Genomic DNA, 26,163 nt, shown 5'->3' with positions numbered 1-26,163 from the left:
GGCACGATGGCTGCAGCTCAGCTCTGATCCCGACGTCACTCGTCCTCCTCTCGCTCGGCACAAAGGCGGCAGCTCAGGTCTGATCCCAGCGTCCAGTTTGACCACGGACTCCTCCACAGTCTTCTGAGCATGAAACTGAGGTCCAAGCCGGATAAACTTAGCGTCCAGCACATTTCAAAGTTTTTTTCTCAACTGCCAACGGTCTCTCTGTGCATGTTCCTTTTCTGTCCATTACCTGCCTCCCCCCACCCGCACTTTTTTTCACTTCCCGTTAATCCAGATGGAGGATTTTTTACAACAAGAACTCTGAAATAATATATTTATCCAACATATTACAAAATAAAACACATTTAATACCTCAGTGCATTACAATAAAATTAAATGTATTTTTCCAATAACAACAACAAAAAAACATTCTGACTGTAAATATAATCTGGTTATTACACTCTCCCTCCACACACACACAAAAAAAGGTATGCCCTCATGACTTGGCATTTCCATCCGATAAATTTATAGTAAGCTAGGTTGCCAAAGGGGGGCTGGGGTAATCCATTTGTAAAAACAAGAAACATATTTCACTGTAGGGTAAACAATACTAGGAGTACCTGGTGTGTCATAGGTCAGTCTTGCTGGAGCTTTCCTAAGTCTGTTAGGCCGTATAGACTCATCAGTCTGTAAGTCATCTTGAGATTCAGTGTCTGGGTCTAAAGTCCTTGTTGCTGGAACATCAGTCTTTGGGTTGCTGATCTCTTGTGAGTCCGAGTGTACAACTATGTCAGGTCGAATCTCTTCAATTTCAGTTTCCTGTTTCTCTTGAGCAGCTTGATCTTCAAATTGAAATCCAGATCAGCACTGACTGGTTCTGACTGCTCTTTGTCTCCTCTAGTATTGTGTATCATCAATGGTAAGTCATAACAGACTCAAAGTCCTTCATCTTCTGAATCTGTGCATTCCTCTTCATTCTAAAAAAGTTAAATCTGGTCCTCTGGACATTCAAAAAAACCCAAAACAAAGTAAAACAACAAAAAATGTAGAAACGTTTCGTCTCTCATCCAAGAGACTTCCTCAGTCTGAGGTGCTGTATTTAGCTCAGTCTCTTAAATAGCACCGTCTCAGAGTGGATCAACTAGTTTTGCTGCTGACAACCAAAACCAGCTGATCACATGCTCAAGAAGGACCATCAGCCTAACAATGGATCATTAGCACACTGATGGCTGTTTACTAGTCACAGAGGGCTGAGTGATACTAGCAATCACAGCATTGTAAGAGGGGGACAGTTGAACACGGAGGCCTCCACCCCTGTTTAACGATGGACGGTTTCTTTTCACAAAGATGGCCTCCTTTACTCCTCTCTCAAACCATCGTTCCTCTCTGTCCAGGATGTGCACATCTTCATCCCTGAAAGAGTGACCGCTGGCCTGGAGATGAGTGTAGACCGCAGAGTCCTGGCCTGATGATGTTGCTTTTCTGTGCTGGTCCATCCTTTTGGCCAGTGGCTGTTTAGTTTCCCCGATGTAAGACTGATCACAGCCCTCCTGACACTGAACAGCATACACAACATTGCTCTGTTTATGCCGGGGGACTGGATCTTTGGGATGAACCAGTCTTTGCCGTAATGTATTTTGGGGTTTAAAAGCCACTGGGACGTTATGTTTAGAAAATAAACGTCTCAGTTTCTCTGATACTCCCTCAACATATGGAATGACCACTGGTCTGGGTCTGGGTTCCTCCTTTTCACCTGTTGGCTGACTGGAGTCCTGTTTGGGTTTCTTCTCTGCTTTCAGGAAGGCCCAGTTATGATATCCACATTGCTCTAGAGCCTGTTTTGTGTGGGATTTCTCCTTCTGCCTGGCTCCTGAGCTAGTGGGGACGCTGTCTGCTCTGTGATACAGATACAGATAATATATTTATATATTATAATATATATATATATATATATATATATATATATATATTTATGTATTTATTTATTTATTATTTGTTTATTATTTATTTATATTTATTATTGTAAAAAAAAAAATCACAACTTTAGAATGCAATTGTCTGTAATAGATCTAACAATATTCAGTCAGCTCATCTGGACAGTTCCTTTTTTTTGTTGTTGTTGAGAGACAAAAAAAAGCAAGCGTCCAGATGACCTGACTGAACACTGTTGGATTACTTTACATGGATTATTGAGCATAAACTTTGAAGTGTGTAATAGAATTAAAAAGCAGAGGGTTTCGTGTTCTCCAGGAAATTAACTAGTTTAGAGCGGAAAGTTGAATTATTTGTTGTGTTTCTGAAATAACAATACAAAAAAACTAATTAACTTGTTACTATAGGCAAGACAAACATATTGTGATAATAAGGTGGTAAAGGACTATATTCAATAAAAAAAGCAATATAAAAAGGGTTGTAACTAAGATCAATCATCCAGCAAACAACATAAGCAATCTAAAGTATACTATACATATTATATAAAGTAAACAAACATCTCACATGAGGCACACAGAGAACATCCATCCATCCATCCATCCATTTTCTTTACCCGTTTATTCCATTTTGGGTCACGGGGGTCGCCGGTGCCCATGTCCAGCAATCACTGTGCGAGGGGCGGGGTACACCCTGGACGGGTCGCAAGTCCATCACAGGGACACATAGAGACAAACGAGACAAACAACCATTCACTCTCTCACTCACACCTAGGGACAATTTAGAGTTACCAATCAGCCTAACGTGCATGTTTTTGGTCTGTGGGAGGGAACCGGAGTACCCGGAGAAAACCCACGCATGCACGGAGAGAACATGCAAACTCCACCCAGAAAGGCCCCCGGACCGGGATTTGAACCAGGGACCTGCTCGCTGAGAGGCAGCAGCTCTACCAGTTGTGCCACTGTGCTGCCCCACAGAGAACATGACTTGGCTTATTAGCTTTAACAACACACTACATGCAACTTAATTTCTGCATGACTAAAATGTAAATTAATATGATGTTAACATCCAGACTAAATGATATAACATAGGCTCACTTTCTGTCATCTACACACAGCAAAAAACCAGGAAGCCAACAACAGATGCTCAAAAACAAAACTATATCTGTGTTGGGAGAGAAAAAGACTTTACTGCACGCAGCAGCGAACTTTACACAGAACAGTGCGTCAGAACAGCCATGGTGCATTCAAAAACGGAGATGAATTTCAGAAAGAAAACAAGCTACAGTCAAACAGAACTTAGCTCAGCAAGCAAACTAATCACATATAAACAATGTGGGCTTTCTAACAAGAATCACATAAAATTCATTACTTTAAAAAAAGTTCCACTTGGGGGGGGCCTAAGCAGCCGCTTATGATGCTTATGCCTCCAGCCAGCCCTGATCTGTTATGGCCTGAGGCCTTTGGTTTGCATGAAACTGTACAGTTGCAGGTTGATTTGCTGGCCCAGCTGTGCAGTAACATCTGGGATTGGCTGGCCTCTCCTGACTCCTCCCAGTGGACATCCCTCTGCATCCTGGTTGGATTATTTGTCTCCTGCTCCTCCAACCACAAGAGGCTCATCTATTTAAGCCCATCTCTCCTGTCAATCAGGACAGCTGTGACCTCAGCTCACCATTTTCTATGGGTGTCTTTAGTGTTAAAAAATTGACTTTGGCTTTGATGGTATTGATTTGAAATATAACCTAACTTCATAGCCAGGTCTTAAAGTTTCTGACCAAATGTTTGGTTTTGAGGTTTATCTTTGTGTGTCCATTATTAGAACGATTGTGTAAGTTTCTGAAGGCAGGCTCTGAAGTCTTCCTTGACAGAAGCCTTGTTTTAAGTTTTGATTGATTTAGGTTTAAGGCTAAAAGCTTTGCTTTTGATTATTTATGTTTAAAAGGGTTATAACGTTTACTTTTCTTCCTACTTAATTTGATATTTAAGATTGTGTAATTTTGTTTACAGAGTTTTATAAAAAACAACAACATTTGAACAGTTTTTGACTTTTATTTAGTTGGTTGATAACTTTTGGTAAAAGTTACATTTGTAAATCATAACTGATGGTAATCAGTACTATTAAAATACCCTTGTTTTGTTCAAATGTGTTTCTTAAATCATAACTGACATTTTTATTTGACATTGACATTTTTCTTCGTGTGTGAACAGAAAAAGTCAAGATTTTAGCTTTTCTGCCCCCTCAGATTGGAATGCCTTGCAAGCTGAATTAAAACTGTAAGATCTTGTTACACTGAGTGCTTTCTGCACACTTTTAAAAACCAACAAAGGATGTCTTGTCAATAGTGCCCGTGTTTCAAATCTTAAATTGCCATTGTTTTACATTTTTATTATTACAAATATTGCCCTTTACTGTTGTATTGTATGTTTTTATACATTTCTAAGTCCTTTTCTGTATCTTGTTACTTGTCTTGTTTTTATAACGTGCGCTGCTGCCTTTTCTTGGCGAGGTCACATTTCAGGTCTTGATCTCAATGTTTGTGTTAGCTGGTTAAATAAAGGTTTAATTGAAAAATAAAATAATACTGTGCTGAACTTTACTTAGACCTGTCCAAAGCCTTTGATACTGTAGATCATGACATCTAATGCCATAAACTCTCAGATATTGGTTTCTCATATCACATTGTTTGTTGGTTTTCAAACTATCTTTCAGGTCAGAGGCAATGTGTTGGACATAACAGTACTTCATCTAGCTCCCTAACAGTCACTAATGGTGTGCCACAGGGCTCAGTATTAGGATCAACTCTTTTTACAATTTAGTTAAGTAATATAGGTCAAAACATTCCTGACGCATCCTTGCATCTCTATGCTGACGCTACAATTGTTGTCAAACTAGCACAGTTGCCAAGATTTTCCAGCTTCTACAATCTGCATTTGACATCATTCAGTCAAACATATTTCATCTCAAACTGGTGCTAAATGCTGACAAAACCAAAGGAATGTTGTTTTCAAACAGAAAGATGGTGCCAGCAGTTTTTCTTCTTATTTCATCCATGTATGGGGTTCCTATTGAGTTTGTAGATTCTTACAAATACTTGGATATTTTGGTTGATGCACTATTGCACCTTTCTTTTAAACCGCACATTGAAAACTTGATAAAGAAACTGAAATTAAAACTGGGTTTCTTTTTCAGACAAAGATCTTGCTTAAGTCTGAATGTCAGAAAACGCCTTGTAGCTGCTACTTTCCTACCGGCCATTGATTATGGAGACATTATTTACATGAATGCTTCTGCCAGCTCCTTGCAGATGTTGGATGATGTCTACCATGACACACTAAGATTCATAACTGGTTGTAACTACCATACCTCTTACTGCCCTCTGTTCTCGTTGGTCAGTTGGTTATCATTAACTACACAATGCCAGGATGGCACCCTCTGGTGGCTGGTTCCTGTCCCTGCACTCCCTGGTGTCCCATTCTATTATTATCCTTATCTGTGTCACCTGCATCTCCTGTCCAGGTATTTGCAGTTGTGTCTCGTTTAGCCTGTGTATATAAGTCTGAGTCTTTGTGTTATTCGTTGTCCGGGAATCGTCTGGTGAAGATTCCTGAATCCCTTTTGTTTCTGAGATTTCTACCTGTCTCCTATTAATGTGAGTTCAGCTGCCACGTCAGCTCATTTATTTTGCATTATTAAAGTACTTCTTATTTTACCACTTGGTCTCTGAGTCCTGCCTGCACCATTGGGTTCAGCCCCAAAAAACACAGTTTATGACACACGTAGGCTCTCGCACCGGTTCATTTTCATCTATAAATCACTCCTTGTTCTGCTACCTTCTTATATCTCCTCCCACATGTCACGTCGTCAGTGCAGTTACGACATGCGTTCTCAGGCCATCATTACCTGCAATTGACCTCTCATTGCACCTCAGTGCAGAATGAACTTGGAAAAAAGTAATTTTCTTACTCTGCTCCTGTAACCTCGAACACCTTGCAACAAGAACTGAAGCTGTCCACCTTAAATTCTTTAGGGGATTTTAAACATTAGATAAGGTCAATAAAAACATAAAAGCAAATGTGTTCTTGTTTTTGGTATTTTACCTTGTTTTATAAGGCACCTTGATTTGATTGTTTTATAACACTACTTTTATTTTAATTGCATTTTACTGTAGTTTATTGTTGTCTGTACTTAATATGTTGTCTGTCTAAAACCATTTTCTCTTGTAAATGTGTCCTCGTGACTCAACCTATATAAATAAAGGTTGAATAAACAATAAATCCATTTTCATTTTCAAAACCTATTTACATCTGGGTTAATTGTTACATGACATGTGCCAGGCTGTAATCACACTCATCACCTGTTACTTCCAATCTCCCTCCTTAAATAAATTAAAATAATTTAAAATAGTGTATAATTTTAAATAACCAATCCATGCAGCATGGATTGTTTATTTAAAATATTACAGTATTTAAATTTAAATTGTAGTGGAGAAGCACAGCAGGGCATCAAAGGGTTAACCATTGACACAGCTCTGCAGCACGGAGCAGAAATGTACTTCTTGATCAATTACACTGCAACAACTGAACATAAAAGTTTTAAAATAATTAAAAAGAACTTTTAACACATATATTTTGTGATTTTGACAATTTTACGATGTGACATACTTTGAATTTTAAGATGGAAGACAAAAGTTGATTAGTGCAACTGGACAGCAAAGGGTTAACCCTTCAAAAAGCCGATGCAGCAGGAGAAATGTGTGCATGGCAGAGAACAGAGATCATGACAGGCTGCAGGAGGGAGCTTCCCCGTGCACATGTATGCTGCACACAGGTGCAAAAACCATCCATCCATCCATTTTCTTTACCCGCTTCTTCCAATTTGGGTCACGGGGGTCGCCGGTGCCCATGTCCAGCAATCACTGTGCGAGGGGCAGGGTACACCCTGGTCGCAAGTCCATCACAGGGACACATAGAGACAAACAACCATTCACTCTCTCACTCACACCTAGGGACAATTTAGAGTTACCAATCAGTCTAACGTGCATGTTTTTGGTCTGTGGGAGGAAACCAGAGTACCCAGAGAAAACCCACGCATGCACAGAGAGAACATGCAAACTCCACCCAGAAAGGCCCCTGGACCGGGATTTGAACCAGGGACCTGCTCGCTGAGAGGCAGCAGCTCTACCAGTTGCGCCACCGTGCAGTCTCGGGTGCGAAATCATTTAACATAATTTATTTTAAATAAACAATCCATGGCTCTTCCATCAATCAGCCAATTGTGTCATGTCCAATCTTACTTTGAAAATCCGCAATATAGTAAATCTGCAAAAAACGAACCGTGAAGTAGCTGCAACTAAAAAATTGACAGATTTTCAAGCTTTGTCAGGAAAAATACACAGTAACTGACCGCACAAAAATAAATTATTAAATGAGATTACAAACAAAAACAAATGTGTTTCTGATTTTTTTCACCACCCATAAGATCTACTTAGAATTCCTCATTAAAGAAAACAAGTGGTAAGTGGTAAATTACTTACTTTTTTTTTTATTGCTCAGACTCAAATTCCACATCTTGTGTTTACATTTTTTATTTATTTTTTTAACACATGCAGGCCATAATTTTATGATTAGAAGTGGGATAATAAAAATTCAAGCAAACATTTAAGTTGTTTTTAATGAAAAATATAGAATCTGCACTGCATGATTATTTAGATTACTGCATTTGTCAGGTGCAACTAGAAGGTAAATGAAAATGTTTTGCCTGTGTGTGTCTTCATATATCAGTTTGTTAGCAAAATATTTATTGAACCAATAGACATTTTTAATAAATTTATCAGATAGTAACGATTGGTTGTACATCTACAACTATTTACATTTTGGGATTAATTTAATTAAAGATGGCCACCACAGCTAATATCTCTTAGCCAACACAAGGAATGGCTGTTAGTAAATTGATAGATACTAAGAAATATCTTGTCTGTATCTATAAATTTAGTTACTAGATTCTGACAAGTTTAATTAAATTGTCTATAACTTTGACATGAAAGGCAGACGGGTGATATGCAGTCCTCAAAAAATACAAGGTCTTAAACTTGAACATGTTTTATATTTACTGTTAGGAATAAAATAACCTTTGATGATAAATTGTGGAAAATAACATGATGGGCTGTTGAGTAGAAGGTTTAATTATGAATTATGGAAAATAGATCATATAAAGACGGCTAAAATATCTGTCAGATGTGTAAACTAACATAAACTGATAAATAATATATTTTTGGTGACTGCTAACTTTAAAATCAACCATGACACTATCTGATGTCAGTAAAATAGTTCCTTATAAGTCCTTTAATGAGAAACAAAACATCAACTTCAAAAGTTTTTGTTCATTTAACTAAGATCAACTGTAACATCAAATTATAGTTCACATAATTTACGTATGTGTGAGGATTATAAAATAATTAATAATGAGTCAAAGAGCAACTTAATAGGTCAGAATGACTTTAGTAGAGCAATCTAAGATTTGATAATGTAATAATTACCAAGGGGATAATCAGAGTCTCACAGTCTTTGTGAGATTATGTAGGTTGGTGCTTATAATGTGTCACGTACTTAGTGGAAAAAGATGACAGCTAATGTGGGCCTGATTGATTGGACAAGGACTTCAGAGATTCTGTAAGGTGTTTGATTGGATAGACATTGAAAACAGGATGTGTCACGGGGTGGATAAACAGAGTCTATAAATGTGGGAACAGAGGTGATATACAGCAAAATTGTATTGTTCGGGGGGCCCTTGTTGTCAGGTAATATATATACACAATTCTCTCTTGTTCAAGCATTTTGAAGTCTGTAAAAATAAAGATGTTGTTTTATTTTGACATAAGAGTGTGTTCCTTCTGAGCAAACAACCCAGGCGGGGGAAGAGGAGAAAGGACATTGTTTCCCCTTACACTATTGTTTATAAACTTCTTGGTTATTATGTTTTGATTGTTATATTTTTATGTAAGATACAGAGTCATTTAATAAATCTGTAATTACAACAAGCAAATATTAAACCACCCCACCTGACTGAGGGTCCCAGTTCCAGTGCACAGTTTGTAAAACGCCCATCCAGGAACAAGCAGGATGGAGGAGAGAGCCAGAACCCATCCCAGCACATATGCCCAGGATGGATACACATACCAACGATTGAAGGTCAGAGGCTGGTATTCAACTAAAGAACATATGAAAGATCCCTGAAACAAATAAAGGAAATGGATTAAATGGTTGGATTCAGACTAAAACTCAAGTACAAATACAACATCGCACACTTTCTATCTGAATTCTGGAGCAGTGCCATTATCTTGATACAGTAACAGACAGATGTCTCACCAGTGAGACCAGCGGAGTGAGATAGAGCCAGCAGATCTTGAAGAGTGGGTTCAGATGAACACCAGTCATATCTTTTATGATGTTGTACAACCTCTCTGCCCCTAAATTGAGAGAAGGTTGGATTACATAATGATTAGATTGTATCTTGTCCTAAAGATGGTTTAATTACAAGGTAATTTCACAAAATTCTGGATAAGTTACCCTGGTCAGATATATATAACTCTGCTGAAATGAACAAAAGTAATATTCATTATGTTATTTAAGGTTATGTCATCAAGTTGCTCTTTTATATATTAAGATATAGGTTACAGATATTAAAGACACATTTTATTGAATAACATTATACCCACCAAATACCCATCCCAACGCTAGAGTTTCAAACACACTGAGAAAGAGGATGCAGGTTCCATTACATGCGTAGTAGTCAAATAACTGAAACACGTACATTCCACCCTTCAGGAGACAAAATAAAAGTTTATTGTTTATTCTTTTTAAGTTGATGGAAGTAAATCTGAACCACTGTTTGTATTTGGTTCATCACAATACAAACCAATAAAAAGAGAAAATTGAAAATACTCTTCAATTAACCTTTATTTATCCAGGCAAATCCCATTGAGATCACATATCTCTTTTGCAAGGAAGGCCTGAAGGCAGCCTAACAATATTTGTGCATAAATGAAGAAACACTAATAGATGAATAAAAACTGACTTCGGTGATCATGAAGAGCTGAGAAAAGAAGCAAATTAGGCAGAAAATGAGGAGGAACCACTCCCGCCGTCCTGCCCTGCGCATAACTCTTGGGAACATATCTATGATGGATGTCATCACCACCTCCATGGCCACAAACTGCACACAAAGCAGAAGTACATTTCCAAATCTGAGTGCATTCATCAGAAAAAAAGAGTCAGTCCAGTTCTGTTTTACTTGTGTATCCAGTCCCAGGAGAATAAGCATGACAAAGAAGAAGACGGACCACAGTTGGGGAAAGGGCATCATGGCTACAGCCTGAGGGTATGCAATGAACGCCAAACCTGGACCTGGAAAATAACATCACCTTTTAAGATAAGAAAAGATAGAACTTATTGAACTAATCAAACTAAACATCTATCTTGATCTGCCTTAACCATTTTTTTATTTCATTTACCCCTTATTTACGCAAGTATTGAGTCACATTAACTCATTTTCAAGAGAGACCTGTTTTTGGGAGCAAATGGTGGGGGTTAAGGGCTTTGCTCAGGAGCTGAGAATGGGGCAAATTAGGGTGGAGGCAGGTGTAGGTGCTTCACTTTTGCCACCCACATTTTGATGTTGACTGTACCGGGAGTTGAACCTGCGACTTTTTTCCAATCACATGCCCATCTTCTCTTACCTCTGCACCACCACTCCCCATGTTACCTTAGGTGTATGCGGTTAAAAAATAGACTGTACCTTCTGAAAGTCTGACAGAAGATGAGTATGCAGCTTTGTAAATTATATCACTGACACCACTGAGCTGGTGTACACCACAGTGACTGTGATCCTTGGCTCACTTGTCTATAAGATAAAGCCTACAATGAATGAATACAACCATAGAATTGAGAGCCTATGGAAGGATGTTTGGACAGTACACATTCCTCTAAAGGCTCACGGCTGATTTGGACAAGTTTTCTTCTGGCTGTTCCTGACATTGAATGTTCGTGGTGAGATGTATTGTGTCACTTCCTGTTTTCTCTGTTGGTAGCTCAAATAATTTGTTTGCTCAAGTAGTCTTTTGTTTTCTGGATTTATCTATCTTTTGCACAGTTTTTCATTCTAATACACAAACACCCTCAGTACAGTTGTTTTTCAACTGTTGGATAGTGCTTGAAACACCTTATATCTTTTAACACTTCTCAGTTTTATTGGTGAATTGGGATCTGCTAGCTCTTGCTAGTGTTAGCTTAGCATGCTACTGCTTCTCTCCAAACTTCCTCTGTTGTCACTTGCTGCATGTGTCAGATGTTTAGTTATTCCTGTACCTCTTTTAGTCGTAATAATACATGTAACAAATGTAATCGTATGGTAGCTTTGGAGGAGAGGCTGTCTGAACTGGAAGCTCAGCTCCACGCTATAGAGAAACCATTAGCTAGCCAGGTCCCCTTAGACAGCGTGGAACCACAGAGACTAGCCCCCGTTAGTGGTCCTTCAGCAGACCCCAAGCAGCCGGGATCCCAGGCTGGCTGGGTGACAGTACAGAGCAAGTGTAGTTTTCATTCATTCAACCTGTATTTAGACAGGTTAATCCCATTGAGTTTCGGGGTCTCATTGACAAGAAAAACCTGATTTCTTAACAAAGAGTGTAGTGCTAAGGCTAAGCCCCTAGTTCATCACTGACCCGTTCACGTTTCAAATCGATTTTCCTTGCTCAGTGAAACACCCACTGAGAAACAGACCCTGGTTATTGGCAGCTCCATAGTCCGAAACGTGACTTTAGGGACTCCAGTGAACATAGTAAAATGCATTCCGGGGGGTCAGAGCGGGCAACATTGAATCTTATCTGAAACTGCTGACTAAGGCTAAAGCTAAATACAGTAAGATTGTTATTCACGTCGACAGTAATGACACCCTTTTTTTTACAAATCAAAACAAAATAGCAACCAAAAGGACAGTCAAAAGGAAAAGTAGCAACAACAACAACAAAAACAGCTAGATTATAAGGTGGTGTAGAAAACTAAAAACAGGAACATGTCTGCATTAATTTTTGCCAGGAACTTAACAGCTGTTTAAAGCCACTTAGAGAAGTAAAGGTCGAGAGCTTCAGATCTTTTTGCAAGATATTCCAGGAAACAGGAGCGAAGTAGGAGAAGACCCTTTTGCCTAGTTCAGTTCTCATTCAGGGAACACTGCATGTAATAATGTCCTGGGAGTGTACGTTGTAGCTGCACTGACGCAGAGACATGTACGAGGAGATGCATGAAGGCCGCAGACCAAGAAGTGATTTAAAGTTTAAAAAAGTAGCAGTGGGAGAGTCTCCGTGAAGTTAATGATGTCCAGTTAACCAGTGAATACAAGGTGCAATGATGGGTATGGTCGTTACAGCCAGTTATGAATCTTAATGCACTGTGATAGGCAACATCCAACATCTGCAGGGTGCTTGTAGGAGCATTCATGTAGATAATGTCACAGTAGTCAATGGAGGGAAGGAGAGTCACAGTTACAAGGCGTTTCCTAGCATTCAGAGTTAGGCAGGATCTATTTCTGAAAAAGAAACCCAGTTTAACTTTCAGTTTCCTTACTAGGTTTTCCACGTGAAGCTTAAAAGAGATACGCGAGTCGACCAAAATACGCAAATATTTATAGGAATCGACAAACTCAATAGGAACACCGTTTGAGGATAAAATCAGAGGAAGAACTGCTGGGATTGACTTCCTGTTTGAATAAAGCATCCCTTTGGTTTTATCAGCATTTAGAACAAGTGTGAGATGGTACAAGTCTGACCGGATTATATCAAAGGCAGATTGCAAAAGCTGGAAAACCTTAGCAGCTGTTTTAGCTTGACAATAAACAACTGTGTCATCAGCATAGAAATGTAAGGATGCCTCAGGGATGCTCTGACCTACATTACCTATGTAGATTGTAAAGATAAGGATGTGGGGTACATAAATAACTGGAGTGCTTTTTGGGGGAAACCCTCGTCTGATGTGGAGAGATGGCATCCACCCCACTTTGGATGGAGCCACTCTTCTTTTTAGAAATTTGGCAGATTTTTTTTAGTCCTCCAAATTATTGACAACATAGGGTCCAGTCCAGGAAGCAGAGTTGGAGTCTTACACACCTCTCTGCTGCTTCTCCTCTGTTACCCACCCAAACCCCCATTGAAACAGTGTCAACTCGCCCAAGGCTCAAATTAAATAAACCAAAAATCAGCTCTAAAAATATAAACCATAAAAATCTTATTAAAATAAGCACAGTTACTCTACCAGAACAAAATAATAAAATCGTTAAATGTGGATTATTGAACATCAGATCCCTTCCCTATAAATCCCTGTTGGTTAATGAACTGATAACTGATCATCATATTGATTTATTCTGTTTGACAGAAACCTGGCTAAAACAGGATGATTTTTTTTTAGTATAAAGGAATCTACTCCTGTTAAATATTTAAACTTCCATGTTCCTAGAACAACGGGCCGAGATGAGGAGTAGCTTCTATTTTTCAGTCAGGATTATTTATTAATGCTAAAGCAGTTATTAGTTATGCGCTTTCCCTCAGTCTTAAATGGAAATCAGAAAAGCCAGTTTTATTAGTTGTTATATATCGTCCACCAGGTGCTTACTCTGTTTTTGTCTGAATTCTCAGAATTCTTAACTGACTTACTACTAAATACTGATAAAGTCATAATAATGGGTGATTTTAATATTCATGTAGATGTTGAAAGTGATAGCTTAAGCATAGCCTTTAATAATTTAACAGAGTCAATTGGTTTTACCCAAAATGTCCGCACATCTACTCGTTCTCATCATCACACTCTTGACCTGGTTCTGATCTATGGCATAGACATCAAAGTTCATGCTCAGTCATCCAGGTACTAAATCCAATAATGCTTAGTCAGGTCATCTGGACAGTTTCTTTTTTGTAGAGACGTTTTGCCCTTTATCCAGAGGGCTTTGTCAGTCTGAGGAGTCCCAAGTAAACTGTTTCTCCACCAAGCACCAGTTTACTTGGGACTCCTAAGACTGAAGAAGTCATCCAGATAGAGATGACCTGACTGAGCATTAACACAAAACTGAATTTTGTTGTTTGTTATACATACAAAAAATAAAGATGGTTTTAGCAGTTTTCTCTTTTCAGGTTTTGGGTAATTTCTTTTGCAAATATGCCATTACTAGAATTAAAGCAAGGAGTAATATGCTCACGTTAACTTCATGCTTTATAATGTAGCTGTTTTTGTTTAGTTTTTTTTTTTTTTACATTTCTTCTATTTACTTTTCATTTTACATGGCTGTCAATTGTTGTGGGTTCCTCATCTGTGTTCTTTGCTTAAAACAGGTCTCCCTTGTAAATGAGTCCTCGAGGCTCAGTGAGACTAACCTGTATAAATAATGGTTGAATGAATGAATGTGGAGCATTGTCCATCGTGGAGAAGGACGACGGAAACTAAAATCAAGGCAACACAAAGAAAAATAATCCAGCTATACGAACAACAGAAAGGTTTGCCTCATTGATAGACCTCGCCAGGATATACAGCAATGACATTGGAATGCCATTTGGACTGGATAAATTAGGTTGAATGGTATGCAGGAGAGGCAAGGTGATGACAACTGAAGGGGTTGAACTACCAGAAGGGCTTTATCAGTCTGAGGAAACATCAAACAAAACTGATTCTCCACCAACAGCCTATTCCAAAGTGAAAAAAAAAAACCCAGTTATGTTGGTGCTAAAATGTCCTCTGGAGCACACCCTCTACTCCGGTACCCACCCTCTCCCTCATCGACAGTCATGTCAAACTGGTTCAAAACACCAAAGTCCATGCTCAGTAATCCATAAATCACCACAAGGCAACATTGCAGATATCCTGGACAGCTACAAATACCTTGGAATCCCACAAGCAAATCAAGTTCAAGTCAATTTTATTGTCATTCACATCACATGTGAAACGGTAATCATCATGAGGTTGCAAGAAAGTCTGTCACAGCTAATTACTTACAGAGATCAAGGCAGATCCTGAAGAAACAGCTGAACATCAAGAACAAAGTCCAAGCAATATGCAGTGCGAGACATCAGATACCCAGATGGTATATTGGGATTACAAGAACAGCTCTAAAATGGTTTAAATCACATATATCTGATAGATTCCAGTTTGTAAATGTAAATAATAAATCTTCTTCATACACCAAAGTTAGTCATGGAGTTCCTCAGGGCTCAGTGCTTGGGTCAATACTCTTTACTTTATATATGCTTCCATTAGGTAAAATTATTAAACAGCATGGGATAAATTTTCATTGTTATGCTGATGACACACAATTATATTTGTCCATTAAACCCAATGAATCCAATCAGCTACTTAGATTACAAACATGTCTTAAAGACATAAAAACATGGATGACCCTTAATTTTCTCCTTTTGAACACAGACAAGACTGAGGTTTTTATTTTTGGACCTGAGCACTTTAGGAATGAATTTTTCAGTCTTTCTCCCTCCTTAGATGGCATTAATCTGTCCTTCAGCTCTAATGTTAAAAATCTTGGTGTTATTTTTGATCAGGACATGTCTTTTATCCCCCACATTAAAAACGTTACTAGAACTGCCTTCTTCCACCTGTGTAATATTACTAAAATTAGAAACATCTTATATAAAAATGATGCAGAAAAACTGTTTCATGCATTTGTCAAATCTAGACTGGAATATTGCAATAGTTTATTATCTGGGTGTCCAAATACTTCCATAAAACGTCTTCAGTTATTCCAATATGCTGCTGCCAGAGTCTTAACTGGAGTTAGTAAGAGAGATCATATTTCTCCAGTTTTATCGTCTGGCTCTCTGTCAAATCCAGAATATAATTCAAAATCTTACTTTTAACCTACAAAAGCTCTCAACAACCTGGCTCCATCTTATATTACAGATCTTATTGTTCCATATTTTCCTAACAGAGCACTTCGCTCTCAGACTGCAGGTTTAATTGTGGTTCCTAGAATTTACAAAAACAGAATGGGAGGCAGATCTTTCAGTTATCAGGCTCCTCTCTTGTGGAACCAACTTCCAATCTCTGTCCGTGAGGCTGACACATAATCCAGTTTTAAAACTAGGCTTAAGATCTCCTGATGCATGCTCAATAATCCAGGTAGAAAATCCAAAAAAAGTTCAATCTAGGCTTAAGACTTTCCTTTTTGCTAAATCCTATAGTTAGGATCGGCTTGTGTCTCCTGAACTGTCCCTTAGTTTTGCTGCTATAGGCTTAGACTGCTGGAGGACAAGCTGACCACAATTTTCACTCTGCAACTGTCTTTACTCACTCTGCTCAACCTGTTTTGTATTTGTAATTATTTTTTCTATCCTTAACATGTGTTTTTTTTTTTGTCTTTCAGATACACCTGGACCTATATCTGGACCTACCATTCTATGTTTGTCTGTCTCTCCTTCCTGTTCTCCCAACCAGCTGTTCAAAGCAGATGGCTGCTAGTCCTGAGCCTGGTTCTGCTGGAGGTTTCTTCCTTTTAAAAGGGAGTTTTTCCTTTCCACTGTTGCCACTGTGCTTGCTCAGGATGGGAGACTCCTTAGATAGAGAACTTTACTAATTGGCTTTTATGTATGTGAATGTTTTTGTAAAGTGCCCTGAGACAACTTTGTTGTGATTTGGCAACGCTATATAAATAAACTGAATTGAATTGAATTGAAATGAATTATAATAGGCTATGCAAAGGAGGAGACAGAAGCAACTGACATCACAACTTGAAAGCTGCTCACAATGTATGGAGGGTTTCACCACAAGTCCAGTGCCCTGAAACCATACACTATAAGAAAAGAGGAATGCAGAGGACAGGCAGAGTGTCTGAGCCACTATACAGAATAATTTGTAAAAAGTTTTGTAAGCTCAATCATCCAGGTAGATAAAAAAGGTTAAATCATGTTATCTGGACCACTTTCTTTAAGTGAGAAACGTTTCGTCCCCCATCCAGAGGACTTAGTCAGTTTGCGACCTGCCAACAAGATCTGTCCCATAAGTAGCCTTCATTGCTGTAGTTCAAGCCAACCTCCTGTTGGAATCTCAGAAGTAGGCTTTTAACACATGCAAACAGAGCGCACCCACCTAAAACAATCATCAGGCAGGCCACAGACTGGCAAAGTCCTCCAGATGGGGGACAAAACATTTGTCACTTAAAGAAACTGGGCCAGATGACATGATTTAACCTTTTTTGTTATATAGAATAAAACAACTAAGATCCTAGAGTGCATCAGGAGGAAATTCCCCAATCATTAATTGATAAGTGAATGTCTCAGGCAGTAGCGGAAACCCAATGTGGAAGAGGAGGAACAAGGGGAGCCATCATGGAAAGATAAGCCTGTAGCTGAAGGAGTGGCAGATATCAACAAATTCTACCAGTGACTAGAGAGGGCTGGACTGAAAGTTAGCACAGAGGCCCTAATCATGGCAGCACAAGAACAGACCCTCAGCACAAGAGCAATAGTCTGGGGTCTACCATACTAGACAAGACCCAAGGTTGACTGTGCAAAGATGCTCCTAAGACAGTTCAACACATAATTTATTAATTTATTCATTCATTTAAAAGAAACAAAAAAAAATCATCCAAAAAAAAAAAAAAACATTGAATTAAAAGGGTGCAGAAAGAAGAAAAAATTATTATAATAAGCAGGATGTAATAGCAGGATGTAAGATTCAGGCAGACAAAGCATACATAGAATGTGATAATAAATATGTGCCAAGTATTGACTAGAGATCCCACAGTAAAAGTTGGAGATGCCACCAAAGGTGGTGGAGAATAGCAGGACTAAGACTTACAAACAGGTGATGGCTAACCAAACAGACATTATGTTTGTTGACTAGCTATAGAAGAAGGCAGTGGTGATAGATGAAGCAATCCCAAGTGACTAACATTAGGATAAAGGAGCATGAGAAGCTTTAGAAAGAAGGTCTTCGGTTCAATCTCCCACTTGGACCTGGAGTCTTTCTGTGTGGAATTTCTATGTTTTTCTTGTGTCCGCATGAGATTTCTCAGAGTACTCCAGTTTCCTCCCATAGTCCAAAAACATTCATGTTAGATTGCCTTCAGGCCCAGGCCTCCTTACAAAATATATCTGTGATCTCAATAGAATTTACCTGATTAAATAAAGGTTAATAATAAAAATACCAAGGGCTGAAAGAAGAAATAGAGAATCATGGCATCAATAGACTCTAAGTGGTCAATGGAGCACACACTGCTTTGACTTTTAAACTGGAAGAGTGTCTCCAACAGGAACAACCTCTAAGATCTCTGTCAAGAAGAGCACAGTCCTAGGAAGAGCTAAGATACTGCACAGAACCCTCAAGCTACCAGATTTCTGGCAGAGGATCCAAATTTGACGTGAAGTGAAACCGCCAGTTGGAATAATGGAGTAAGCTGGTGTAGTCTATATACAGAAGCTTCCCTTTTCTAAGGCTCTAAGGTTAAGTCCAACCACCTGAACTGAGGAAGCTCGCGTCTGCTTTTATCCTGCATCTCAATCTTTTGGCCATGATCCATGTCTTATGGGCATAGGTGAATGTTGTAATAGAGAAGAAGCAATATCTTCAGAGTTTTGTCTTTCAGCTTAGCACCTTCTTTACCACAGCAGACTAGAGCAACAATGCCCTGTTTTTGACCCATCTCTTTCATAGTCATGGAATTATACACAAATAAGACACCAAGATACTTAACTCTTACTCTTGCGGCAAAACCTCAACCCCAACGTAGAAGGAATAAGGTGTTTGAAAGAATTCTGAAACCATTTACCCATAAGTCCAGCCAAATGTATTTCCATGTTTTTTACCATATCTGAACAATACCTGATTCTGCCACTTCTGCAATGGGAACACCTTGCTCATGAGCCATGAATCCCAGCACAGAGAAGACTGCAAACCCAGCTACAATACTGGTACCACTGTTCAGCAAACACAGCCACAGGCAGTCTCTGAAAAACATAACATATGAACTATTTAAATTTTTAGAATGTGTTGAATGCATTTCTAATGCCCTTATAAGTTTTTTGGTTTGGTAAATTTGTATGGAAAAGTATCAGAATTTAATTAATGCCTGAAACAGAAATTTAGACTAAAACGCTGACAGTTACCTGTAGCAGTTGTTGTTGTATGTGTTGTAGCTGCCTAGCACAGTAAGGGAACCCACACCAACACTGTATGAGAAGAAAATCTGAGCACCAGCTTCCATCCACACCTGTCCCAACAACAGCAGTGGTAAGCCCATTCAACCTGCACTCTGCTGTTACATTAATAAAATCTTACCTGAGGGTCTGTAAGTCGTGATGGATTGGGCAGAAGATAAAACACTACTCCTTCAAAAGCACCAGGTAGACAGAGTCCTCGAATCAAAAGTATTATTAGCATCACATAGGGAAAGGTGGCAGTAAAATACACCACCTAGAGAAAGTAAAAACACAGTAACCACCCAAAATATAGATTTTGTAAGTGACTGTTTTGAATATAGTTGAAGTGGAAATGTAATAAAGGTGAGAATGAAGTAGAGGTGGGAATGTAGTACAGGTGAAAAGAGTGTCAGATAGGGTGATGTGCCTGGAAGTAAAAGGTCTGATGCTAAACTTTGTCAGTGGTGATGTCAAGGAGAAAGAGTGGTGATCGGAGAAGACCTGAAAGGACATGTTGGTGAAGGAAACAGATGGGATGAGGAAGTGATGTGTAGGTATTATGTCAAGGAAATAAACCAGGAAGGACAGGTGGTGATTTTGCCAAGAGAATGGAAATGGTAGTAATCAACACTTATTTCCAAAGGAGGGAGGAACATAGAGTGACCTATAAGAGTGGATAAAAGAGTATGCAGGTAGACTACATTCTGTGTAAAAGAGGAAACCTGAGGGAGATTGGGGACTGTAAGGTTGTGGCAGGGGAAAGTGTGACCAGACAGCATCAGATGGTTGTGTGTAGAATGACTGTTGTTGTGAAGAAGAGAAAAAGAGGAAAATCAGAGAAGAAAACAAAATGGTGGAAGCTGAGAAAAGAAGAATGTTGTGAAAAATTAAGAGAGAAGCTGTTGAATGCTTTAGGTGGTAGCCAAAAATCAAAACCAAAAACATGCATGTTAGGCTGACTGGCAACTCTAAATTGTCATTAGGTGTGAGTGAAAGAATGAATGGTTGTTTGTCTCAGTTCTCTATGTGGACATATTTGTCTCTCATTTGTCTCTGTGATGGACTTGCGACCTGTCCAGGGTGTACCCCACATCTCACACATTAACTGCTGGAAATGTGCACCAATGACCCTCGTGACCCAAAAAGGAAGAAGCGAGTAAAGATAATGGATGGATGGATGGATGAAACCTGATGTTGGGATAGTGAAGTGCAGGAAGCTATTTAAAGAAAAAGGTTAGCCAAGATGAAATGCAACAGTGAAATCCTGATGTTGGGATAGTGAAGTGCAGGAAGCTATTTAAAGAAAAAGGTTAGCCAAGATGAAATGCAACAGTGAAAGAACTGAAGAGAGGAGACAGGAATACAAGGAGATGCAATCTAGAGCAAAGAGGGAGGTAGCAAATGCAAATCAGAAGGTATATGATGAGTTGTGTGGGAGGCTAGACACTAAAGAGGGCGAGAAGGACTTTTGTTGATTGGTGAGACAGAGGGATCAGGCTGGAAAGGATGTGCAGCAGGTTAGGCTTGTTAAAAATAGGAATGGTAATGTTCTAACAAGTGAGGAGAGTGTAACAGGAAGATGGAAGGCGTACTTTGAAGAGCTAATGAATGAAGAGAATGAAAATAAAAAATAGTAGAGGTTATAGAACCTGTGGACTAAGAAGTGGGAAAGATTTGTGAAGGTAAAGTCTGGAAAGCTCTAAAAAGAATGAAGAAGGGGAAGGCAGTAGGACCTGATGACATATAAGTGGAGGTTTGGAAATGTCTTGGAGAGATGGCAGTGAGGTTTTTGACTCAAATAGTCAAGGGCATATATGAGGCTGAGAAAATGCCTGAGGAATGGAGAAGAATGGTGGGGTCATAGAAACTGTGGATCAGGAAGTGGGAAAGATTAGTTGTAAGGATTTGCTGGCTCTGTTTGTGTCTGTTTCCCTAGTGTTTCCTCGTCAGTTTAATTGGTGCCACCCTTGTCTCGTCACAGCTGTTTGTAATCACGTCTCGTCTTGTCCTTGTATATAAGCCTTCTGTTCTGTCTTGTTCCTCGTCGCGTCGTATTCGTTGGGTCTCTGTGTTCTCCTGCGTTCTCCTGCGTCTCCCCTGAGCTCTCCTGTGTCCTCCCTGAGTTTCCCTCTGAGCCTTCCGTTTACATGTAAGTTTTGCTGCCACGTCAGCTGTTATTTTTTTTCTTTATTCACTATTAAAATACTTATTTTTGTAATCTGCCGAGTTGAGTCCTGTCTGCACTACTGGGTTCGTTCCTGTCCACCAAATCCTGACATTAGTGAGGTTGTATCTTTGTGGATTTAGAAAAAGCATATGACAGGGTGCCAAGGTAGGAGGTGTGGTATTGCTTGAGTAAATCTGGAATGACAGAGACGTATGTTAGACTGGTACAGGACATGTATGAGGACAGCAGGACAGTGGAATGACAGATAACTTCAAGGTGGAGGTAGGGTTGCATCAAGGATCGGCTATGATTGTTTGCTCTGTGATGGACTGACTACCAGATGAGGTCAGGCAGGAATCCCAACGGACTATGATGTTTGACGATGATGTGATCTTTGGTGAGACAGGGAACAGGTCGAAGATAACTTGGAGTGGCGGAGGTATGCACTTGAAAGAACTGGAATGAAAGTCAGCCATAGTAAGACAGAGTACATGTGCCAATGAGAGGGAGGCTGGTGGAACAGTGAGGCTACAAGAAGCAGAGGTCAAAAGTTGCAGGACTTCAGGTACTTGGGGTCCACCTTCCAGGAAAATGGGAAGTGTGATAAAAAGGTGAAAAAGAGAGTCCAGGCAGGATGGAGTGAATGGAAAAAGTTTCAGGAGTGATTTGCTACAAAAGGGTGTCAGCAAAGGTCAAAGGAAAAGTTTACAAGACCGTGGTGAGACCAGCTATATTGTATGGTCTGGAGAAAGTTGTATTGACAACAAGACAGGAGAAAGAACTGGAAGTGGCAGAAACGAAGATATTGACATTCTCCTTAGGAGAGGTAAGGATGGATAACATTAGGAATTAAATCATCAGAAATACAGCACAGGTTGAACAACTGGAAAATAAAGTTAGAGAGGCCAGATTGAGATGATTTAGACATGTCCAGAGGAGGGGCAGTGGGTATATTGGTAAGAGGATGTTAGAAAAGCAGCTGCCAGGAAAAAAGACAAAGAGGAAGGCCAAAGAGAAAATATATGGATGCAGTTAGAGAGGACATGGAGGTAGTTGGAGTGAGGACAGCAGATGAAGAGGACAGAGTGAGATGGAGAAAGATGACTCGCTGTGGCGACCCCGGAAGATGGAAATGCTTAAAAAAGAAGAAATGACAGTTTTGTGTTGTCTATGTTATACCTTTCCTGTTGACTTGACACCTTTCCAGATGCAAAAGTAACAGACCACCCACATCACAATAAGGCACAACAGCACCTCCCACCTGATATTGCCCAACTCTTCAATACCCCCTGAAATAGCCAGCACCCGTCGTCTACACATGAAAAAAAACAACCAAATATTTTAAGAATTGGTCTTGTTTTATATTTATTTATCATCCAGTACTGACATACTCCCAGAATTCGGTGGCTGCAGAAGTCAAATTTGTCTTGTTGGTCCAATGGATGGTCTCATTTCCTGATGAAAAGTCTACACACTCATCTGAAACAATGGTGGTGAGTTAGGAGTTACAGTGACTTAACAGATATTATACAGCTGTCTACTGTTTTAACATAGTGTTTTTAGACAATGATGCTGTTGTATTTTACCTGTGTTCCAGTAGTTGTTGCAGCTGGCCCACGGGAGTTGGGTGCTGAAGGAGAATGCCAGGTAGAATAAAGCCCACGACAGAATAATGATGTAAGTCATACAACTGTAGAGAAGAATTAGCTGGCCACCATAGCCTATACCTGCAAAATAGGACCTGACATTTTAGAGACTAATCTCAAAAGGAAAAAAATCCTTAATTTTTTAAAACACCCATTCAACACATTTATGTGGTAAGATTTACTGTTCTAATAAATTTTACTGGTAAAACAAATATGTAAATATATGTATGTTAGATCCAAATGACAGAAAAGTCTTTATTTCCATAATTACAATTGAACAAAAAGGTCTCGAGTCTGTTACCTTCTGCAAGTGGGCACAACGTCCTCCAGCATGTGATGCCGCCTTCCTGGGTATACTGACCAACTACTGTCTCCAGCAGGAAAAGGGGTACCCCACAAGTCACCACAAATACAAAATATGGCACCAAGAATGCACCTGATTTAAAAAATGACACACAAAAGTACCTGTCTCAGTATCATTGCACAACATTCATGAGTAATGTACAGTGATATAGGCGTTTTTTTGTTTTTTTGTTTTTGTTCATTTTTTAATTTAGTGAATATTTTTACCTGAAAAAAACAATTTAGGTTGTTTTTTTTTTGCGTTCACATATTGAATACAGATGAGCAAGTTTCAATTATATAACTGCTGGAAGGCATTTCATATTGTGCAATCCTGCTTTGCCTCTCCAAATGGTTAAACTTTAGCTACTGCTCCTATTCAAGACTTGTCTTTAAAACATATTGGTTTTGTTAGCACTCAAATGGACCTTCCTTCAGGATTGCTGTTCCAAAACACATTGAGTAGTTTTAGTAAATTGTTATGATTCTGAATAGAGCCATGCTGTACTTTTTCCTACAAAAGTAGGCAAAATGATTCATTTGTACCCAAAAAACTTTTATTGTCTTGACTGAGGTCATCTTCAAGTTTCACAAAAGTGGAAGTTTTAGAGCGAGCGCAGGAGGAGCAGTCTGTCATCTGGTGGAACAGATACCAGGTCAGACCCACCTGGAGACAGAGACACTGCAGCCCAGAGGTAGAGATCCTCTTGTCTCCTCTTTTAGCAGAGGAAGAAAAGAGGAGGATGTACCAGCTCCGGGGAACCCGCCTGGCTTTCAAGCCTGTTTTCTCCTCCTCTTCGCCACCTTGCTCGCCTCTCAAGTTTTTTGAGTGGCCATTGGAGGAGGATCCAGAGCCCGATGATGAGCTCTGATTCGACCTTGGTCCTAGCTCATGCCACCACAAGGGGCTGACAATGGACCCAGGTCCAGTTCGCTGAGTCTCCTGTGTCTCTGCCAGCATGTCCTACATCGCCGCCAGTGTGTTCTGTGCTGCTATTAGTATCTCTTGTGCCGCCAGGGTCTCCAGCATTTTCGAAGCAGCAGAGTCCTGCTCAGCAGAGAAAGAAGCTGAGTCCTGCTTAGTCGATGAACCCATCTCTCAGTGTCTCTGTGGGGGCCAGCCATAATGCCTCACCTTCCAGTTTCTCTGGGGTGTTGGCTGCAATGACCCACCTGTTCCCTGTGTCTTTGTGGGTGTTGGCTGTGATGACCCACCTGTTCCCTACATCTCTGTGGGTGTCGGCTACAATAACCTACTTGTTCCCTGTGTTTCCTTGGGTGTCAGCTGCGATGAGCCACCTGTTTCCCATGTCTCTGAGAGGGTCCAAGAGGACAGTGCTCATTCTTCCTCTGTGAGGGTCCTTGGGGACACAACTCACTCTTCTTCTGAGAGTGTCCAGGAGGATGTCTCACACTCTTTGTCTGAGAGAGTCCAGGAGGATAACGCTCATTCTTCCTCTTCACCTCCTGTGGGTACCAAACCTCCTGTGGTTCCAGACTTTCCTGTGGTTCCCAAGTCTCCAGGGGTTCCCATATCTCCAGTGGTTCCCATTCTCTAGTGGTTCCCATGTCTCCAGTGGTTCCATTGTCTCCAGAGGGTCCCATGTCTTCTGATGTTCCCATATCTCCTGAGGATCCCATGTCTTCTGAGGGTCCCATGTCTCCTGAGTTTGCTATGCCTATTGAAGTTCCCATGGTAGCTATGCCCAGTGCAGCTCCCATGGTTTCTATGCCTGTTGTGTTGCAGAGGGGACAGAATGAAATCTATATGGTGCAACAATACAACTTCTATTAGCTATCCTAGATGTTTTGAGTGAAATGAGCTTTTGCCCTTCAGTTACTGCTTCAGTTGAGTCCTTTAAAGCACAAACCCCACACCAAAGGATGTTCCAAGCTCAAGACAAATAGAATGTGTGAGTTGGGATTTGTGGAGCCTTTAGTGGTGTACTACCTCCATACCAATCGCTGGTCTGTTTTGGCATCCTCAAATATCACCCTGCTAAATCATAGTGTCTCACATCCTCTACTTATCAGAGATTGTACGTATATGAATGACTGTCTGTTATCTTATTGCATTTACACTGTTATTAGCATTTCAGGCTGAAATTTTGGAGGAGATGGTCCACATGCTCGACTCAAGGTAACCTAATCCTACTTTGTAGCATTGAACTATATGTTGTGAATGACCTCATCCTATGCTCATCCAAAAAAGCTGCCCAGGGCAGTGATTGTGTGCTGTGGTTCAAGGCTGCTGATAAAGTATCCTGAAGATAAACATGTTAGGCCTGGGTGATTCTCAAATGTTTGAAGTAATAAACATGCCCAACAATCTAACAAATGTCTCAGTTCAGTCTTTGGAAAGATGAGTTGATGAGCACCATTTGGAAAGAGGAGGATTAGATCTTGACCATCTTCTTACCATGTAAACCGAAACCCCATCTCACACAGGGATCCAAACCTAGCTTTGCAGCAGCCACTTCAAAAGTGAAATAGTGGTAATTTCAGAAGAATCAGAATAAACTTTATTGGAATTGCACCGAGGTACAACGTGAATATGTACATACAGTCGTCCGAAAGATGGGTGGAGTGCACGAAGCTGCAACTACAGGAGAGCGCGGCCATTTTATCCTTATCAGATAATAATCTTAGATAGGAAAAGGGGGAGAAACATGAGGGTAGATAGTGGTATTACAAAAAAAAAAAGATATTTCACATCTTGTCCATCAGGACACGATTTGAGACATCAAAAACCTCTACCAGCAGGCACAATTAAAGCATGATCACATTTACATTTGACATTGAGGTGTTGAGATTTGTCCATGAGCTTTTTTTTTCCAGATCAGCAACAGTTTCTGAGGATGTTGTTTTCAGCCAGCAGTTCTGAAAAGCTTGCACAGAAAGTTTTCGGG

At 39.8% G+C, this 26,163-nt stretch overlaps 2 protein-coding genes across 2 annotated transcripts in view; both read right to left on the bottom strand.

Annotated features, from left to right (window-relative positions):
* Positions 1–1,965, bottom strand: part of LOC119410555 (sodium- and chloride-dependent GABA transporter 2-like) — a gene marked incomplete at its 5' end in the record, with an annotated part of 18,659 nt that extends 16,694 nt beyond the window's left edge. Inside the window, one exon of the mRNA XM_037677440.1 lies at positions 1,948–1,965. Within this exon, the coding sequence (XP_037533368.1) occupies positions 1,948–1,965 (18 nt within the window). The remainder of the gene's footprint in view (positions 1–1,947) is intronic.
* Positions 1,966–8,247: 6,282 nt separating this feature from the next.
* LOC119410835 (sodium- and chloride-dependent GABA transporter 2-like) overlaps positions 8,248–26,163 on the bottom strand; it is a 23,786-nt gene continuing 5,870 nt past the window's right edge. Inside the window, exons 2-14 of the mRNA XM_037677757.1 lie at positions 23,214–23,348; positions 22,853–22,993; positions 22,658–22,745; positions 22,446–22,578; positions 19,239–19,373; positions 19,067–19,170; positions 18,783–18,877; positions 10,207–10,319; positions 9,991–10,128; positions 9,632–9,734; positions 9,282–9,382; positions 8,975–9,145; positions 8,248–8,256 (exon numbers count right to left, since the gene is read on the bottom strand). Coding sequence (XP_037533685.1) covers positions 8,248–8,256; positions 8,975–9,145; positions 9,282–9,382; positions 9,632–9,734; positions 9,991–10,128; positions 10,207–10,319; positions 18,783–18,877; positions 19,067–19,170; positions 19,239–19,373; positions 22,446–22,578; positions 22,658–22,745; positions 22,853–22,993; positions 23,214–23,348 — 1,466 coding nt within the window. The remainder of the gene's footprint in view (positions 8,257–8,974; positions 9,146–9,281; positions 9,383–9,631; positions 9,735–9,990; positions 10,129–10,206; positions 10,320–18,782; positions 18,878–19,066; positions 19,171–19,238; positions 19,374–22,445; positions 22,579–22,657; positions 22,746–22,852; positions 22,994–23,213; positions 23,349–26,163) is intronic.

The sequence above is a fragment of the Nematolebias whitei genome, chromosome 6, assembly GCF_014905685.2.
Source record: "Nematolebias whitei isolate Nwh7 chromosome 6, NemWhi1, whole genome shotgun sequence".
Lineage (NCBI taxonomy): Eukaryota > Metazoa > Chordata > Actinopteri > Cyprinodontiformes > Rivulidae > Nematolebias > Nematolebias whitei.
This window is presented reverse-complemented; position numbering and strand designations above follow the sequence as displayed.